Source organism: Myodes glareolus, chromosome 22, assembly GCF_982192425.1.
Source record: "Myodes glareolus chromosome 22, mMyoGla1.1, whole genome shotgun sequence".
Classification (NCBI taxonomy): Eukaryota; Metazoa; Chordata; class Mammalia; order Rodentia; family Cricetidae; genus Myodes; species Myodes glareolus.
This window is the reverse complement of record NC_142047.1, coordinates 57,493,601-57,513,412: the sequence shown is the minus strand read 5'-3', so window position 1 is coordinate 57,513,412 and position 19,812 is coordinate 57,493,601. Positions and strand designations below refer to the sequence as shown.

General features: G+C 49.0%; 1 protein-coding gene across 20 annotated transcripts in view; it reads right to left on the bottom strand.

The window, feature by feature from the left end:
* Positions 1 to 201: 201 nt before the first annotated feature.
* Pard3 (par-3 family cell polarity regulator) overlaps positions 202 to 19,812 on the bottom strand; it is a 512,103-nt gene continuing 492,492 nt past the window's right edge. For all 20 annotated transcript variants that reach the window (XM_087900660.1, XM_087900650.1, XM_087900645.1 and 17 more), the window contains 3 exons: positions 17,280 to 17,400; positions 6,445 to 6,572; positions 202 to 2,049 (listed from right to left, as the gene is read on the bottom strand). In XM_087900660.1, coding sequence (XP_087756786.1) covers positions 1,707 to 2,049; positions 6,445 to 6,572; positions 17,280 to 17,400 — 592 coding nt within the window. In that variant the 3' untranslated portion in view covers positions 202 to 1,706. The remainder of the gene's footprint in view (positions 2,050 to 6,444; positions 6,573 to 17,279; positions 17,401 to 19,812) is intronic.

Sequence of the window (19,812 nt, the reverse complement as noted above, 5' to 3'; positions counted from 1 at the left end):
AATGACAGAAAGAAAATGAAGCTCCAGTCTTTCCTATTCCCCATTCCCTCTCCGTGGGTGGTCAAATGCTCCCCCACTCAACCCTGTGTTTGCAGAGATAGGAGGAAACTTTCTACTTTCACTAAATATGAAGAAAAAGACATCTGTTAATATACTTTTAAAAAAGCAGCTAGGAGAGATTAGACAGGAAAACGAGAGACATTCAGAGAACGGGAAGAAATATGCCTTTTATTAGAAGTCTTATATGTACAGGGACAGCTGTTCCTCGCAGCCTAAGGAGGCTATGAGAAAGCCACCGCCGTCCAAGGTCACCGCGCTTACTTACATTGGAAACACCACTTAAACACCACGGCGAGTCATTAACAGATAAAGCCATTACACACAGATGCAAAGAGACACCGGGCTGTGGACCCTCCGCGTATTTCCTAAAAACAAGTCCACACAAAAAATACAATGTGCCAGTAAAAAAAATAGGCGTATCAATACATGTCTTTTTTTTTTTCCTTTCTTTCTTTTTTTGTTAATACATGGTACTCTGAGCTTTTTTTTTTTCCTCAAGATTTTTTTTTTCACATCGAGAATTACAGGCACTTTAGCAACCCAGCCTTGGTTTACAATACATGATGTTCAGACCAACAGATGAACAGCGGGAGTTTCAAGGGCCTCGTGTCACAAGCATGCACGGAAATGTGACTCCTAGCGCTCTTCTGGGACGTCAGCGTGTTCTCACATGGGATGGCTTTCCTTTTATCTGTCTGATGCTTCACGGCAGAATGACTTAGTCACGTGGTCTCGCCAGGAAGGGGCGTATCACACAGCTACAGGAGACAAATACTGATTCCAGTCTCAAAAACTGTACTGAGATTCCTTGTCAGAACCCAAAGCTGGTTTTTCCTTGTCCTACCCACTCTGGGTCTTCCTGGCCAACCTATTGCAATGCCAATAAGGTAAAACAAGGACAGGATAGATCGGGTCGCAGCGCCCCCGTCAGTTCCCACCTCCCCCCTCAGGGTCCCCTGTCCCTTGTTCCCAAGCGTCATGAAGGCGACTGAACAAGTGTATTCATAAACACAGACTAGAATCGTTGTGACATGGGTGGTGAAGTTACTTATAAGGCAGTTGGAAAGAACCCCCCCCCCCCCATAGCCAAATGGCACTGACTCATGGTTTTGCTTCTTCACTACCGCCCGGAGACTTTGTGCTCCACGGACAGAAAAGGAAACGCAGACTGAGTCCCCAAACAGGGACAGCCCTGCTGCCAGGTCCTGGAGCGTCCTTGTCCCTGGTGCATGCCGTCCTCCCTGTCAACTACCAGAGGCTGAGATGCCACCCTCGCCGAGAGTCCAGGGAGAAAGGGCTCAGCAGCACCTGCAGCCTCAGGGTCACTCTCCAAGGTGAAGCTGTGACACCCAAGCCACAGGCATCTCGTACGTGGAGCTGAAGCTTCAGGTACTGTGGAGAAGCAGGTGGGCGGTGCCTTGGACTTGGAATTGTCAGGAGGGGGAATCCTTCCAGGAGAGGGACACTGAGACACAGTGGCAAAGACATTAAGGCCTTCTGTTTCTTTGCTCGAGCTGCTTAAAGGCACTGAAACCAGCGACAGAAGTGTTCTGTAGTACCACTGGAGGGTTTTCACACTCCGAGAACGCAAGGTAGGAAAAGGTCCTTTATTGCATGACGGGACGCGCTGCCGTCTCCTCCGGGGCTCAGGAGTAGAAGGGCCGCCCTTTCTCGGGGGTCTGCAGTCTGTTTAGCCTGGCCACCTGAGATGGAGACGGGGGCACATCTTGCCGGAAGGGCCCCCTGACTCCATCGGCTGGGGGCTGCTTCTTCAGCTGCTGCTCTTTGCGCCTCTGCTCCTGGCGGAGGAGCTCCTGGGTCTCCAGCATGACCCTGGCATTGAAGCCATGCCCGCCTAGATAGCCGTTCCTGGAGCCCTGGTAGCTGGAGTACCTGGGGTTCTCCTTGGCACTCTGGAAGCCTTCGCCAGGGGCATAGTTCTGCTCCCAGGAGTCCTGTGATATAGAGCTGGCGTTCTTCCTGCTTTGCCTAGCAATAAAGCAAAGAAATCAGTCAGACACGAGAGAGAGAGAGAGAGAGAGAGAGAGAGAGAGAGAGAGAGAGAGAGAAAGGTGATTAAGTGATTCTCCAGGCTTTAGCAGTTATCACCATGACCTGGTCATCCACCAGGTAACTGGTGGGGGCTGGAAATCTCAAAATTGACATTCCTTGCTGCCCAAGCTTGAGAATCTGAGCTCAATCCACAGTACCCATGTAAATAGCTGGGTGGGGTAACACACATTTGTAATTCCAGCGCCAGGGAGGGGAGAGAAGATCCATGAGGTTCGCTGGCACTAGGGAGGGGAGAGACAAGATCCATGGGCTTGCTGGCTGGCCCGCCTAGCCTAATTGGTGAGCTCCAGCCCAGTGAGGGGCCCTATTTCAAACAAACAAGGTAGACAGTTCCTGAGCAATGAGGCCAGAGGGTGTGCTCTGGCCTTCATGTACACACACGCTCATGTGCACCGCCACACATGCGCCTGCACTGAGCACGTGAACACACCACAAACAAAGAACGACTGTCCCCAGCAAGTCCTCAGTTTCAGTGAACAGGCCAGCGCTGGCAGAACAAAGACAGAAGAGGCCTCGGCAGCTATTTAGAAACAGGGGCTTCTCCTAGCGTGAGGTGCCCCCTCTTGCTCAGGGCGACCGTGTCCCCTGTAGTGTGGGCACAGACACAAGTGTGTTAAGTGTTAGAGGTCAGGCTGCGCCTAGCTGCGTGATAAGTGCTGTTCACTTTAGTGTAACTGTTCAAGTCTAAACAACCCCAACGATCACAGTACCCAGCTGCTGCCAGTCGACAGCGCGTGGTTCACTTTTATCATCCGGAGGCTGAGACAGCTCTCTGCCGTAAGAAAGTTCATGTTATGGATGACAGTATGAGCTCAGACGAGAAGGAAGTACAGCCGTCCGAGGGCTAGGGTGGGCTCAGCTGCTAGGGCACTAGCCTAGCATGCAGGAGGCCTGGGTTGCATCCCCAGCACCACATACACCAGGTATTGTGAGTGCATGCCTATTATTCCAGCATTAGGGAAGTAGAGGCCGGAGGACCGGAAGTTCACATAGTGAGTTTGAGACTAGCCTGGGAGGCAGGAGACAGTCTGAGAACAACAACAGACCAGTCACCAAACACAGCAAATAATGCAGCAGTCAGTTCCTTCTTCAGCTTGGCTCTCTGGGGTCCTGTGTGTCAGTGGCTGCACAACTTCCCGTCTAGAAACACTATTCCATCTCACAGGTTTCCTGCACCAAAGACCAGGTGCTTCGCTAGATAACCCATTTTCTATTACCCCAGGATAGGCAGACAAACCCAGGCCACACAGAAACTTCACATCCGACCACTTCTACAAGAGACTTGCTACAGTTTCCAGAAAACATGACTCTCAAACATCTTTAATTTACTACCAAGGCCCTAGATACTTCTATGAATTTGCAATAAGATTGCCTTTGATAAAGTGTAACAATTGCGTGCCAGGAAGGAAGATGCGCCCTATTTTTCCCCTTGAAAATGGAAGAGGGAGGAGAGATGACACTCATAAAGAAAATGTCTTATTGCTGCATTTATCAGCAAGAAAATCATCGGTGGCAAGAGGCGAGGCTCAGCCTCTGGTATCAGCACACACCACACTGCACGTTCACAAGGAGATCATGGGACGCCACCGTGCCTCCCAAAGGAACAGAACGATCAGCATTTGAATGTTCCGGAATGCCGGCAATGTGGCCCAGAGTCGAACCTGCCCATTTCCCACATGGCTGGAGCTGTAGCTGGGGCAGAGGAAACATGAATTAAACTCTCAATGTCACCACTGGGAGCCACTGAGAAGAACGGGGACTCCCATCTGGCTTTCCTCATGGGAGCCACCGCAGAATCCTCAGATGGGAGGAGCAGCTTTCTTTGTCTATAGCACTGATTATCTTCACTTAAAAAAATCACAGACTAATCTGACCCGAGATGTGACAGATGAGCCTGTCAACACCGAGCCTGGGATTTCACATGGTCACCTCCTTATCCGTGGTCTCCAGAGACCTAGAGCCGCCTTCCTCCCTGACCCTGCGTGTCCCTTGCATAGAAAGGTGTACTGCAGTCACTCCGGAAATGCAGGTTCTTTCTGCATTCAGATCTATGAAAATGCACCGGGATGTCTCAGGGCTGGAGGAGAAGATGCTGTGGGAGGAGGCACTGTTTTGTAGCTCAGGTTTGCTTTAGATTAACGGGTACAGAAGAAAGCAAATCCTGAGGTTAGAAATAGGATATGGGGAACACACACACACACACACACACACACAAAACTAAACATCTAAGCACCCAGCATGGGGAAACACAGCTTAGGAACACAGATTCAGAGTCTGTGTTCTTGAGACCAGACTGTCACTTGGTCATTGTGAAGTCTAGGGGTGCTGTGTTCTCCAGGCCTAAGCTACCTCACCAGTCAGATGGGATGTAGTGGCTGACTGTGTAGGATGCTGGGGAGCAATCAAGGAAACATTACATACAATTTGCTTAGAAAAGGGTCTGGCTCTCTTCAAGTGACTTGTGGGATCTAGAGAGCAAGTCGGTGTCAAATATCAGCTTCTGGATTTAGGGCAGAGAAGAATGAGGACCACCTTTTGGAGCCAAGGATACTTAGTAGGAAGAGCAATGTCGGCTGGTCCCTTCCTTGTAGAGACGAAATTGGGTAGAATCCAAGAGCTGGTGCCCAGTGAAGGCCCCTCCACAAGTAATAAGTAATAAGACTATGGGCCAATTAATATGGCCAGGGGGCCCCAGTGGAACTTTCTAAGGACCGAGGGCCCTCCAATCTGTCTTTCTTCAATGTTCTTCTCCATTCCTATATCTTCTGCCTCTTTTCCTTAGCCCAGGTTCCCCCATTATGATGTGAATTGTGTTAAAGTTCTCTTTGAGTTTGTAAGGATGCTCTTAAACCCTCTTGAAATACAGGAAGCAACATCTTGCCAATATAAAGAAGAACTCAGCCCCTAGTGCTCTACCACACAGGTCTGATGTGCCCTGGCCCAGCAATGTGACCATGGAGGCTAGACCACAGCAGGTGTGTAGAGCCATCCCATCACCATGCTTGCCTCTGAGACAGAGCGCCAGCAGCACAGCCAGTGGGAGGCGATAGCTGCCTTCAGCTCGTTAGGTGCATTCCCATAGATTCCCATAGGGGTCCTTTCCAAACGCCCCTCCACAGAGCACCACAGCGGGTTTCACACTTTAAATCCCAGGGGAAAAAACCCTGGGTGGCTATAGATCCAGTCACAAATAGTGGAGGATGCCTGCATGCCTGGACTTCAAGTATCCTGGAAGGACTGACTGACTGTGACTCTCACTTCCTTCATTTGTCGGAGCTGCTTACCAACAAGATGGGAAATCTCCAAAGAACTTTCTATAGACTTAAACCTCCATGCCTCTTACCCAGCGTAGGCTAAATGACTTCAGTGGCTAATCCTTCTGTAGCCGCAAGAGGTGGTTGGTGTTCCAAGGGATGTACAGCCTCACAGTTGTAAAAAGACAACCGAATGAACTGGTGGGCGTGTCACGACCGCACATGGTGGTGGGAACTTGCTGCACACTCTCTTGGCTGACCTCTGGGAGTGTTGGGTTCCTTGAGGCTGCCATGGAGAGCACTGGACTATAGAGGGACTTGCCTTTATCAGAAGGTGAAGCAAGTTCATTTTCACGTGGCTCAGCCAATGCACAGATAAACACCACCTTCCTCAAACTGCTTTGCTCAAATTCATACATCTTTTGAGACAGAAAATCAAATGTCTACAGACTGTCATGTGACTTGTCTAGAGGCGGCTGAAAACCTGCAGGGTTTTCAATGCATTTATTCTGCACTATCTAGTTCTTGGGAGGGAGACTTTGATGAAAAAAATGGGGGTGAATTCAGTGTGGCCAGTCATGTGACAGAGTTCTAGAAGTTTCACAGAAGACACCCAGAGCAGAGGTCCCTCATGAGCCCAACACCTAAGCTTCTCTTGCTTGATTGCCAGTAAATGAGCCAAGCACCCCTGGGACGCTGGCACTTTCACACAGAGCAACAGTGGAGACAGGGGGCAATTAGAATGAGGTTTGTGACCATCTGTCCACAGGTGTGCAAGAAGGGTTTGTTCCTGCTGCAACAGAGCCGGGGTGCACACAGCAACGGTCACCCCAGAACCCTGGGAGCCAGGCAAGCAAAAGCACGATTATATTCTCTTTTTTCAGAGAGGGGGAAACTTCGCTTTGGGTATGGACAGGTACAGACGCTGGCTCTCTTAGTCAGGCTGCCGCCAGACGAGAGGGAGCCCTCCCAAGCCAAGCACGCTCGCACTGCCCACTCCTTGGTGACCCCAGTCCAGGTTGGGAAGGTTGTTTCTGCAGTTCTGAGGGTGGCTTACCTTGGCAGTGAGCTGTACTGGCGCTGGGCCTGCTGGAAGCTCTCTCGTTCCTCCTGCCGCTGTCGTTGCACTTGGACCTCCACGGACACGGAGTGCCGGCCACTCTGCGACGCCGGCCGGGAGCTGGGCTGTGGGAGAGATGCACAGCTTGTCAGTGAGGGAACAACCCCTGCCTTGTCAGGCCTCGATTGATGCCGCTTCAAGTCTGGGTCTTCTGCAGTGCTGGAGATGGAACCCGATGCCATCTCCAGCACTGGGCGAGGGTCCTGCCTGAATCACACTGTGATTCTTACCAATGATTTTGAAACATTCTGCAGATTCTATGATTTTGTTTACTCACCATCAAGTTTGTTATTCTATCTCATTATTTTAAGACAGGGTGTGTAACCCAGGCTGGGCTTGCATTCACTTAGAACTTCTGATCCCCCTTGCTCTACCTCGTGAACACTGGGATCAGCATGCCTGGTTTATTGTGGTACTGGGTATGGAACCCAAGGCTTTGGGCACGAAGGTAACCGCCACCCCAACTGAGCCACCTTTCAGCTCCCCTCTCGCTTGAGTTTCATTGAAGGAAGAACCATATCATAGCTTGGCTGGGTCTTTACACACTCCATCTTAAGCAGTGACTTTGGTTTGGGCACAGCACTTAAAACAGAGAGGCCAACTTGCAAGAGTTTCTTCGCGAGGCTCAGTAAATGCTGACATAGGTGCCAGTTGACATCCGAAGCTCAGAGGATTGGAAATTAAGACACAAAGCCAGGGCTGGTAACGGAGCTCAGGTGGTACGATGCTCACCCAGCAAGGGAGTCCTGGCTTTATCTCCTGCTCTGCCTAAAATGCACTGATAGAACATAGCTCTGATCCCAGCACTCGGGAGGTAGAGACAAGGGGGATCGGAAGGTGAAGGTTTCCCTCGATAGTGAGTTTGAGGCCAATCTGGGCTACCTGAGACCCTGTGTCAAACCAACCAACTAAGCACCACAACAAAAGACAAACTAAAAATTTGCTAGCGTAACTCACAAAGGCAGGCGTCTGCGGGCCTGTGACTGAAGGCTCGCCAAGCTAGGGAACATTTGCGAGTTGTCTCTTTTGTACTAGCAACAGCCAGCAATATGGAGGGTCCGCCTGGGTTATAAAGGGACACCTCAATTTTGAAATGTAAAGAAGAGTTTTAATGAGACACTGTGACCAAAGGTAGGCCTTCTGTCCCCAAGGATGCCAGCCAAAGAGGACCAGGAACCCTTACCAACAACAAAGAATACTGTCAGCTAATAAATACCGAATGTACCAGTTTAAGCAACACACCCCCTTGGTCACAGGAAATGGTAGTTGGCCAACGTGAATCTCGCCTGAGAAAATCTTCACTCCACCTGACCACATACTCTGGCCAGCACATCAAGTGTGGAGTGTGTTTGTCACCCACAGTGAATTATCAAATTATATAGTACGCTGTGTAGATCAAAAGCCAGTCAGCAACTCTGCAGACTCCCCATGTATGTCTCATTGCTGCACTGCTGTGGGCACCCCAAGATACCTGTCTTGTAACTCATCCACTTGGGTGACCCTCTGTGCTCTGTGACACTGTGCAATGTACACAATCTAGGTGAAGACTGTCTGCTAAAAAGCTCTAACTGACTTCTCTTTTAGCATTGAAAGTCAGTGGCAAGGCATGACTCAATAATGGCTTTGTAAAGTAATGGCTTTAGTATTCAGAGGAGAGTGTTAAGGTAATGTGAGTCCTGGTCCTGAAGCCCCGCCCCTCTGGTTGCCTTCTGTCTGAAGAGAAACCCAAAAGCTTTGGCTGTTCTTTCTGTCAGAGAGCACTTTATGTGCTGGTAGGCGATAACGAGGCAACATCCAGGACAAACGTCTCTAAGCAGATGTCCTCAGCCGGCACATGCTTAAAAAAAATATCCCAACACAGAAATGCTGTGGCAAGAGACCGGACTTTGTGGTACCCCAGTCTGCACTGGCGGGTGCTCACACCATACCAGCTGGGACAGATGGGGTACCCCAGCCTGCACTGGCGGGTGCTCACACCATACCAGGTGGGACAGATGGGGTACCCCAGTCTGCACTGGCAGGTGTTCACACCATACCAGCTGGGACAGATGCGGTACCCCAGCCTGCACTGGCAGGTGTTCACACCATACCAGCTGGGACAGATGCGGTACCCCAGTCTGCACTGGTGGGTGCTCACACCATACCAGCTGGGACAGATGGGGTACCCCAGCCTGCACTGGCGGGTGCTCACACCATACCAGCTGGGACAGATGGGGTACCCCAGCCTGCACTGGCGGGTGTTCACACCATACCAGGTGGGACAGATGGGGTACCCCAGTCTGCACTGGCAGGTGTTCACACCATACCAGCTGGGACAGATGCGGTACCCCAGCCTGCACTGGCGGGTGTTCACACCATACCAGCTGGGACAGATGCGGTACCCCAGTCTGCACTGGTGGGTGCTCACACCATACCAGGTGGGACAGATGGGGTACCCCAGTCTGCACTGGCGGGTGTTCACACCATACCAGCTGGGACAGATGCGGTACCCCAGCCTGCACTGGTGGGTGTTCACACCATACCAGCTGGGACAGATGCGGTACCCCAGTCTGCACTGGCAGGTGTTCACACCATACCAGCTGGGATAGACACGGTACCCCAGCCTGCACTGGCAGGTGGTGCAGGAGAATTATCTGTATTCTGTCAATCATATTTTAATAAAACGCTGATTGGCCAGGCAGGCAGTATAGGTGGGAAAACCAGACAGGAAGTAGAGGTGATGCAATGAGAACAGGAGAATTCTGGGAAGCAGGGAGGTTCCTCTGCCACTCCTGCGCAGACCACCGAAGAGGCAGCATGTAACTTGCCCAGCTGAGAAAGGTACGGAGCCATGTAAGGCTAACATAGATTAGAATAATGGGGTAACATAAGTTATAAGAGCTAATAAGTAGCCTGACCTAATGGGCCAATCAGTTTATAATCTTATGGAGTCCTGTGTGTGATTTTCCTTGGGGTATGCCGGCTCTGGGGTACCGGGTGGGACAGAAACCCCAACAAGCCGGCCCCTCATGTTACAGGCAGGTGTTCACACCATACCAGCTGGGACAGATGTGTGCCAGAGGCTAACGTGCAGTTCAAACAATACATCACGTAGCTTCAGGATGTAGAGCACCGAGGGGCCTGGGACATCGTTTGGTGGGTAACGTGTGATGCTGTGAAAGCATAGGACCTGGATTGGGATCCCTAGAACCTGCCTAAAAACTGGGTATTGTGGTGGGGAAGTGGAGTCAGGAGGAGCCCTGAGGCTCACTGCTGACAGCCAGCCTAGTCTAATTGGTGGACTCTATTTTCAGTGAGAAACCTTGGCAAACAAACAAGAAAGAAAGAAAGAAAGAAAGGAAGGAAGGAAGGAAGGAAGGAAGAAAGGAAGGAAGAAAGGAAGGAAAAGAAAAAAAGAGAGGCAGGTGACTCCTAAGGACTGACTCCTTAGGTTGATTTCTGGTGTCCACATGCCTTCATATATGAGCACGTGTATGTATACTTGCACACATACACATCACACACACACATAACACACGAGAGAAAGAGTTGGCAGATAGATCAGATAGATGATAGATAGACAGAGATTGATAGATAAATAGATGATAGATAGATAGATAGATAGATAGATAGATAGATAGATAAATGGATGGATGGATGGATAGAGAGATAGAGAGATAGAGAGATAGAGAGATAGAGAGATAGAGAGATAGAGAGATAGAGAGATAGATAGATAGATAGATAGATAGATAGATGGATAGATGGATGGATAGACAGACGGACAGACAGATAGATAAGTAGGTAGGTAGGTAGACAGATAGATAGGCAGGCAGGCAGACAGACAGACAGACAGGCAGGCAGGCAGATGGATGGATGATAGAACATTTCCCCAGCGAGCCCCTGCTTTTATGCACACAGCATCCTCCACACTAACAAAGACAGGCATCTTCTCTCCCTTCAATGAGGCAGGACTCCCTGCACTACTGGGTGGCAGAGTGCCTGAAGGAGCCCTGGGGAGCCTCACTGCACAAGCAAATGCAAAGCGAGAACTGCGTGGTTACACTGCGCCCCAAAGGTGTCCTGCTTCCTTCCCCTTCACGCACTGTAAGCTACCTACACATGTCAGGTTGTCTGGAAGACTTTGGCACTCTGCGACGAGATTCAGTAACCAGCGATTTAAGCTCACGCTGTTTTTTGACACACTGCTTGTGGAGATGGGAAAAGAAAATGCAAGATCTTACAGAAATGCAGGTAGATTTTTAAGTTGTTTCTCTCAGCGGCCTGAAAATTTGATTCTGACAGAGGGGGAAAAATAAGTTGAAGGGCTTTTGCTTCCTCGACTGTGCGCGTTCTGACACAGTTCAAACCTCATCAGTTGTTCGGATCCACTGCAACCCTCGCGGGCTTCAGCCTGCGCACACGGATGACTGAGGGGTTGACAGACTGACGTCGCCTATAACCAGACAGAAGCTTCAGGCTGCCCATCCATATTTCATTCTCTCTCTCCAAGCCCACAAAAAGGCATGCCAGTCATGCCCATCACCTTCATCTTTTACAGATAACTCTAACAGGCTACGGGTCTTAGGGGAGATTATATACGTGACTAGTTCGTAGCAACAAGTCCATAAAAACACTCTGGCAAGTTTTCCATTTGTCCCAAGCAAAAAGTAACTTTCCCGTAATGCAGGCTTGGGAGACAACTTGGCTGATGACGTCCAAACCCAGAACCCACAACAACAAAGAAAAACAAAAGCCAGGTGTGGTGCGTATGATTGTAATCCTAGTGCTTGGGAGAGAGAGAGATTGAAGGATGCCTGGGTCTCACTGGCCAGCCATCCAAAGCAGGGAGCTCCAGGTTCAACAAGAGACCACGTCTCAACATAGGGAGCACAGACGACACCTGAGAAGCACAGTCACGCATCTGAATCAAAAATTACATGAATAAAGACATGAGGAAGAGAGAACATGTCACCCCACAGAGGCGTCCATGTTCTCTAACAACCAAGTGGGCAGGGAGAGTGGACGGAGTGCTGCTTCCACAAGCTGGAAGGTATGGAGTTCAGATCTGTGCCCATCTGCAGCTTCCGGGTCAGTGAAAGACTCTGTCTCCAAACACACGAGAGTCATGGAGGAAGACACATGCTACCGAGAACTCTGGCGTGTGCACTTGCGCACACATACCATCTCCATACAACACACACCACCTACACCTGCATACGACACACACAAAACAGGCAGCTGTGCAGAAAATGTCACAACACTGGGAATTCGGACAAGGAAGTGCAGCTGCTTTAGATGCAAATTACAAAATCACCTAGGTGTTGTGTGCAAAGAAATCGGTTATAAGAAGTGACCTTTTAAATTACCAAAAAAATAGACCCCAGGTGCCAGGTGTGGATGACAAAAGACACCGTAAGATAGAGGTGCGTCTTTGACTGTCCCTGGGCACAGTGGAATCTCTTAGAAACCACAAGGGAAAAATACGCCTGTTGCTTTTGTAAGCGAGCTGCAGAGTACTGGTCTTTATCATGATTAGAAAGATTCCTCTGCAGGACTGAGCTGGCTGAGAAAACGCTGACTTCCATCCAGTGGGAAAGAAAGCAGAAGAAATGCTGCCTCAGAGCGCCACTGGAGGCAGGCGCATCTCTTGGCTAATTAAAACTAGTCTTTGATTTTTTTTTTTTACAAAAATAAAAATACAAAACAAAATAGCTAAAATATTCAACAGACTAATGAATAAGACTGTGTAGACACAATGAAAAGTTTCAGTAGTATTTAGAACTATGTAATACTACAACTTTTTTGACAGATTATAGAGGTAGAAATAAATTTGTTAGTTTATTGACTCATATACAAATTCCATAACTTAAAACATATGCAGTCATTTAACTTCAAAGAGATAAAATTTTCTAAATTTTACATACGCCCAAGGCACATACAGAAAACAAAAAGTAAAACATAATGGTTTGTGGTTTTTAGATAAAAATGATGACAAAAATGATAGCCCTTTAAGACGGTGGGTCCTTCTTTAGAAGTTGAATACACATAACTCTCATATGGATTCCAAACCAATTAAAATGACAGTTGAAAGCTCTGGTAGTAGGTAGAAAGAAGTTTTATCCAATTAAGTCATGTAAAGAGTGTAAATTATTCACTGATTAACTGTGGTTCTGCTAACATAGCCATTATCCTTCTGTAGTTCCCTTATTGACAACTTTAATCTTGGTGAAGCTAACTTCTCTCAATCTCCCTTCTCTGCTTCCAAACCAGACCAGAACCCTCTTAACCTCCCACATCCGACAAGGCTGGGGACCTTCGGGGAGGTAGAGCTGAGACAACTCTTTCTCCTTTTGGTGTCTCAGGCCTCAGCCCCATCATTCTGCCAAGCTCTTTGAATGCTGAAACGTCGAAGTGCTACAAGAACCTGTGTTGAGGCTGAAAAGGCTCAGAATCCTCATTTCCCCCGATCTTTAGAAAGGCATGCGCTGGCACCGATTCTGTGTTTGTCTCCAGTTATTCAATCTCATCAGAGCTCGTGAAGCACCTGGACCTTGAGAATGACGCACAGATCTACAGAGCCGGCCATTAGCACCAGCAGCTCACAGCGCCCAACGCCCCCTCCTCTGCAGGTAGCATGGCCCGTGCGTATGTGGCAGCTTGTCTAGGGGATGATCACAGTGCCAAGCAAGGGGTCTACTTTGCTGCAGGCTTTCTCCGTGAGGAACTGACACCCCTCTGCTGCAAAACAGCTCTCTCTAGGGAAATTTCCAAGGAAAGCAATCTCCACGCAGTGTGAGCTGAGGTCACAACCAGAGGCTTAAACGAAAGTGATGTCTTCTGAACCAAGGACAAGAAGCAATGAGGAAGCAACAGCAGCAGAGGCCTCGCAAGTGATTAAAACAATGACAATAAAAGCAAACTCTTATTTTCTCAAATCCCCTGGCCTAGGGGAGACATCCAGGGATGCAGAGTAACCCTGCTGTGCACTGGGCTCCTGATGTGACCAGGTCATACCCTGGAAGGACAGAAAGACCCACTGTAAGCCCACACCATGAGGATGGAGGGAAAGGTAGACTTTTGCTGTTCATTTAAAGCCTGCAAGGAACAAAGCAAGCTCAGGAAAGGCGAGGACATTCACACTGTACAGGGTCAATTTTCCCCTTGAAGGACCAAAGTCCTTTCAGTCTCCACTGACCAGGGATGGGAAGGAATTAGCAATGCCATCACAGTCTCCGTTATCCCATATCTCAGTCGCCTCAGTCAGAGCATCCTGTGTGGGCAACGCTAGGTGTCTGAGGGGTTCCATCAGCATGCTGAACTCTTGTGTGCACAGCCTGTAATTTAATTCCTGTAGAGCAACTGCTGGTTCCCTCCAGACTGGAGCACCCCAGAATAATGAGCATCCCAGCTATTGCTCAGTAACTTGCTCTGTGTCACCTTAGGGAAGGGTTAAAGCAGTGTGCTCTTTGGTGTAGACTACACCTGCATGGGGGCGGGCGGGGGGAGGTAAGAACCTGGTTTTCCTCCTCCTCAACCTGGGAGCAAACACACTCCAATTAGAGCTCAGAAATTTTCTGGGCCTGCGCTCCTCTAAAGGCCTTTTGCGCCGCAAACCAGGTCTTTCCTACTCAGACACCATCTTGAACAAAGGCCCGTGAGCAGGTGCATCCCACACTGCTAGGGTTTTACAGTGAACGTTTCCAAAATAGATGAGATTTTAAGGCAACCCGCCGTCATTTCTGCCACAGGCAGCTCTGTCAATGAGGTTGTTGGCTAGGATTCTCTCTGTGGGATACATCTGTAGACGGAGACATTGGCTAGGAAACTCTACGCAATGCATCTGGCTGTATTGTCAAGGCGTATTTTAGCTCATACGCGCTACGTTTCCCTGACAGCCTGAAGATGAACTTGAGGTCCTTTGGAATAAAATGGGTGTGGACCATCCCGTCATGGGAGACCATGCTCTGATACGTTCCGAGTCCAGGGGCGCTAAAAGACCAGCAGACAAGTGGGAAGAAAGACATGGCTAGCTATGGAAGAGACAGTGAGAGCCAGAGGAGGTTACGCTCTGGGGAAGTTAGCAGCTCTCACAGAGGGAGGAGGAAGAGCAGGCGGGAGGGCAGAGCCCAGTGACAGCAACCATAAGCTCACGTATGCCACCAGCCAGAGGGAGAATTCTCAGCAAGATCTCAACGGTTTGCAAATGAGAAAGAAAAAGAAAGGAAAAGGTCAACTTCTGATCCACAATCGGGGAAACCATTCCGTGCCTAAGGTAACCAATTTGTCATCCAAGTGATTGCCTCCTCTGTCATCACAGGAAACAATACGTAGGCCTTGCTGTCTGTCTCACTGTTTCAATGGCATCTGGTGCACTGTAATTTGACCTATGACCTTTGGTAGCTGGGTTTCCAAAGTACAGGCTTTTTTTTTTTTCTGGTCTTTTCTCCTATTAAAGAGATAACGTGGAAACGTCCAGATCACAGACACTTCCTCATTCAGACCTCGATAAAATACTCATTTCTCTCAGTGAAAATACCCTACACTGAGAAGACACTTGGCCTCAAACTTGAAGTTCACTCTGTGGGTGCAATGTCAGCAGCCAGAAGCCAGGAGTGGTAGCCACACCTGTAATCCTAGCACTTGGGAAGTGAAGCAGGAGGACTGAGAGCGGCTTTCTTTGTATCACCTTTGCTGCAGAGTTTTAGGGCTGGTCCTTCACAGACTTGTTCTTCTGTACCGCATGATAATAGGGCATTGTGAGCGTTCCGGAAGTCTGAGAAGTCGCACCATTAGCTGAAAAATGAACGCCAGGGAGTTGCTAGTCTGAAACCACACCCCTAGGTAGAAAAGTGCTCCTCAGGGCACACACAGAGTGGGGACTGCCAAACCATGAGCTTGCAGGTTAGAGCAGGGTATGGGTCTGGGTCCATCTGTGGTGACGGCTTTCTCCTGAGGTTTCTGTCCACGGTTCCCCCTCCAAACGTAGTTGACTATACATCACATAAGAACCCTGCTTTAGGAAACCTTGTAGGGATTAGATGCAGTCCATGACGCCAAACAACACCAGCACATTATCACAATGCCATCCTGTTGCTACAGAGGTGACCCAGAAAATAAATCAAATCCCTTATAATGAAAGCACCTCTAAGAGCAGAACAGCTTCAGAGGATGACTGGAGGCCTGTGTATAGAACACCCACAGCGGGGGCAGGCTGGGCTTCATAGCGCACGCTCACACATTGCCAACCGCCACCCCAAGGCCTGCCTTCCTCTCCTGAGCTGAGGCGCGGCCCAGCAGCCTGACACGGTTTCCACACCTGTCCTTCCTACAGCTCTAATTCAGTCTTCCCTAGGATCATCAACCAGAGTCCACAGAATGAATTGGGTATCGGGACCAAGAAGGGCCCCAAAGGCCACCCTGACATTCCAGAAACCCCACTGGTGGAGGTCAAGCATGGCTGCCCTCTCTAGGATGCCCTCCCTCCACCTGTTGGCCTCACTTCAGCTGCGAGGTTCATCTTTCCTCTGATCTAGAAGGAGCATGTATCCTCGAGTCTTTTCTAATACTGTTCTGAAGGGATTCATCAACGTCCCTTTTGCGTCTGCTTTTGAGCCTCACAGGCGAGGACAGCATAGCTGTTCCCATGATAGCCCTGAGGCTTCTGGCCATCCTTGCATACTCTTGACCCACTGTGGTGATCCATCTCCTTGCTGCACAGGTCCCCCAACCTGGACTAAGCCATCCTGACCCCAGAATCCTCATCAGGACTATAGCACACACATCCTGGCCTCTTCCTGTTGGCCTCCTCCACCTCAATCACAGAGCTTCTTTGCAAAGATGTCTCCTTCGTTCCTAGTCCTCTGGGCAGTTGGTGGGGGCTGAGCTACCAGGGGGACGGGACATCTCCATACCCAGAGCTGCATTTGCCTACGTGCACCGCTCTTACGAACTCCCTCTCTCTCCTCCCAGAGAGCCTTCAAGTCTTCGCTGTCTCCAGCACCAGCTCTGCTCCCATCCCTCTACCTCCTAGAAGGGCCGCCAGGTCTCACAGATGCGGGACACGAGAGTAGCAGCCACCGTTTCATTCTAAAGAGATCACTGAAGTGGCTGTATGGAGGACGGAGGAGAGGTGAAGACAAATAAACTGGGTTTGACGAACACTTGGCAGGGCTGGCGATGTGGCTCAGTTGGTAGAGATCTTGCCTGGCATGCATGAAGTCCTGGGTGTGATGCCCAGCACCACAGAAAGCTGGCATAAGGATACACAGATGTAGTACAGAGGCAGAGGTGGGGGGATCGGGAGTTCAAGGTTATCCTTGATTATATGTGAGTTTGAGACTAGCCTGGGCTATATGAGACCCTGTCTCAATAAAGCAAAAGAGAACAAAGTGACATATCAAGGGGGTTAGAGAATAAAGAGCCAAGAATTACCAATCTCTGTCTCACAGACACGAATGAGCAGGAACTGAAGCCACTTTGGCTCTGCTCTATAGGAAAGGCACTGAGTGACCCTAATAACAAATGTGCTTGGGAGCAGACGTTCTTCGGCCGTGTCTCGTCATATGACCATCTGAACCTATTACACAGTGGACAGATGGTGGAACAAGATATAAAATGAAATTAGCAATGATGAAACCCAGATGGGAATGAGGGAAAGGTCAGAAAGCTAAAGGTCAGAGGGACTTGGCTCCATCTTGTCTTATTTTATAAAAGACTGAGGTCATAGCTCAGGGGCATCTCTTACGGGGGTCAGCTGTTAGCCTCTTTGCTGGGCTAAGGAACCAGACACTCACCCAAGACTGCTCGAAGCTGTAGGTGCGGCGCCGGTCTTCCACGTCCTCATCCTGCTTGGCTTGCTGGAACTCTTGCCGAAGACGCTGTATCCGGTCATGGTTGCTAGGAGTGGATCGATTGCTAAAAGAGAAGGGGCAGCCGTGAGCACAGTAACCACAAATGGCAGTTGCTTGGGGGCGAGGAAGGGCAGCGAGCTGCGGAATGTGACTCAAACAGGAAGTGAATTCTTACAACCAAATCTGGGCATTTGAAATGTTCATTTGTTCAGGGCTTCGGCTCATTGTGGCCGTTCCGGCAGAGGTCTGAGAGGGTGAACTGTGTGTGCAGAGACTGTTTTCTGTAGTGACCTTTCAAAGGCTCGCTTCCTTTCTATAATCTGGTTAGGCACTGGCAGTGAAGGTTTGAAAGATGGGGCCTTGAACATCAGAACAATCAGGGTGCAGACTAGCTCCTCCAGCTCCCTAGCCTGGGGCACACCGTTTTTTTCTTACACTTTTACAAATGAAGCAGAGATATCCTCTGCAATCAAGTGAGACGATACCATTCATCCCCCCTCCCACATATAAACAACAACATGATTCCAATTAAAATCAAAACCAAAAATTAAAATGTGGCTGGAGATGCAGCTCACTAGTACAAGGCTTGTCTGGCATAGTCTCTCTGCAGAGCTGTAAACAACAAAATGTACACGCATCTGTGTGGGTACTCTGTGCAAACATGATGAGACGTCTGTGCATATGTATCGGTATGTGTATCTGTGAACCTACGTTTGTGTGTGACGTACACATGTGATGTGTCTGTGTATGTGGTGTCAGTAATGGGTCTCTGTCTCGGTGTATGTGAACACATGTGTATATCTTTACAGATATGCAGAATTATAATCACAACACTATTATATGTGTATATATGTCTGTGAATGTATGGATGTGCATATGTGTGTGGTACATGCATGTGCACACATGTGTGAATGCATGCATGTTTTCATAGTTATGCAGGATGACATCATATTGTCATGAACAATATGTGATCTCCATGTAATAACAAGAAACATGGAAAAGTCAAGTTAAGGTGCTGCTTGAGCAAACCACTTGTTTACATAAGGATGCATGCATTCTGTATTGCGTTGAACTTCCTTTTGCAGCCCGGTTAGAGAAGGCAGCAAGGCCCCTCATCCCGTCAAGTGTGGAAACTGACATTTTAAGGAGGTGAGTGGCAAACGTTTTGGGTTGACCAGTCTGAGAACATGGAAGCTAACACATCTGTAAATGTGCCATTTCAAATCATGCAACATCTCACAGAGTCTCCAAAGTTCCTTCCATGGTTCTGCAGCATGCAAGCCGCTTTTCCCACTGGCTTATGAAAATACAGATATCGCCATAGCTTGTTCCAGCACATTATTTAGCACTGACTACCAATCTCCAGCTCTTTCTTTCCCATGGGACCAGTGACTACCTTGGGCATGTGATGGTCATGCAACACATGCATGTAACAGAAATTGAGCAGCGAGGAAAGAGACCTTGGTTTTGTTGTTCTCAACCGACATCAACGGGAGGATGATCAGAGGCAAGACTAGCTACCAAAGTGCTCTGGCCTCAGCAGGATCACAGCTCTTCCCATGTATTAACTGTATATTTATGGATCATGAAATTCAAGCAAGTGGTGAAAACCAACCTTCCACTGTCTGTGATGAGGTCAAGGTCATTCATCAACATGGTGGTTGACCCAATGTCCTGTCCTTAATTCCAGTTGTGGGCAGCCTCAGTGGCTCTCTAGGACCAGCCCCAGCAGTCACCTGGCCCCTGGTTTCCTAATCTGCCCAACGGTTTTTCTTTCCTTTCTTCTGCTTTCTTTCAGCCTGTGCCCTAGAGAATTAGACCAGCCTGCCCTGGACCAGCTGAACCGGCGGCACTTTCCTGGCTTAGGCTGAGGACAGGCTGCAATGGTTTCATGATTGATGACAATTTCCAGGATGGGAAGGCCATCAAGCGCCCTTTGGGAATAACCATTGGCAGCGTGGAGGTAAGACCTGGCTTTGCAAGAGAAAACTATTGCACAGGCTGACTTGCTTCCCAGGCCAGCCTGTGACGGGCCAATCATTCAAATCTGGGCTTTGAAAACTCTGATGCCCTCTTTTGCCAAGAAAACCAAAGGAGATTTAAATATTCATTAGCAATAGTGACTAATCCCTACACATCCCAGTCAACCTAGATTAGGGCTGGTGCCAATTTAAAGCTGGTCTTTTTCTTTACTTCCTACTCCCCGCACCCAAAACACCACTGACATAGTTCCAGGGATGACTGAGACTAAAGAAATCTTAATGAGGAGTCTTGAAATTCCAATTTCCAGAGACCCCACATCATGGAAATCTGAACAGAGATGATGGGGGTGGGGGATTTAGGATGCTCTCTGTAAACAGACAAAAGACAGCTTTGGTCCAAATGCTAGCACTTGGCCTCCTCTTGCCATACTGGCTTTTGTAGCATAACTGGTCTGCATTGTGTGTGCATGTGTGTATGCTTGTATATGTGCATG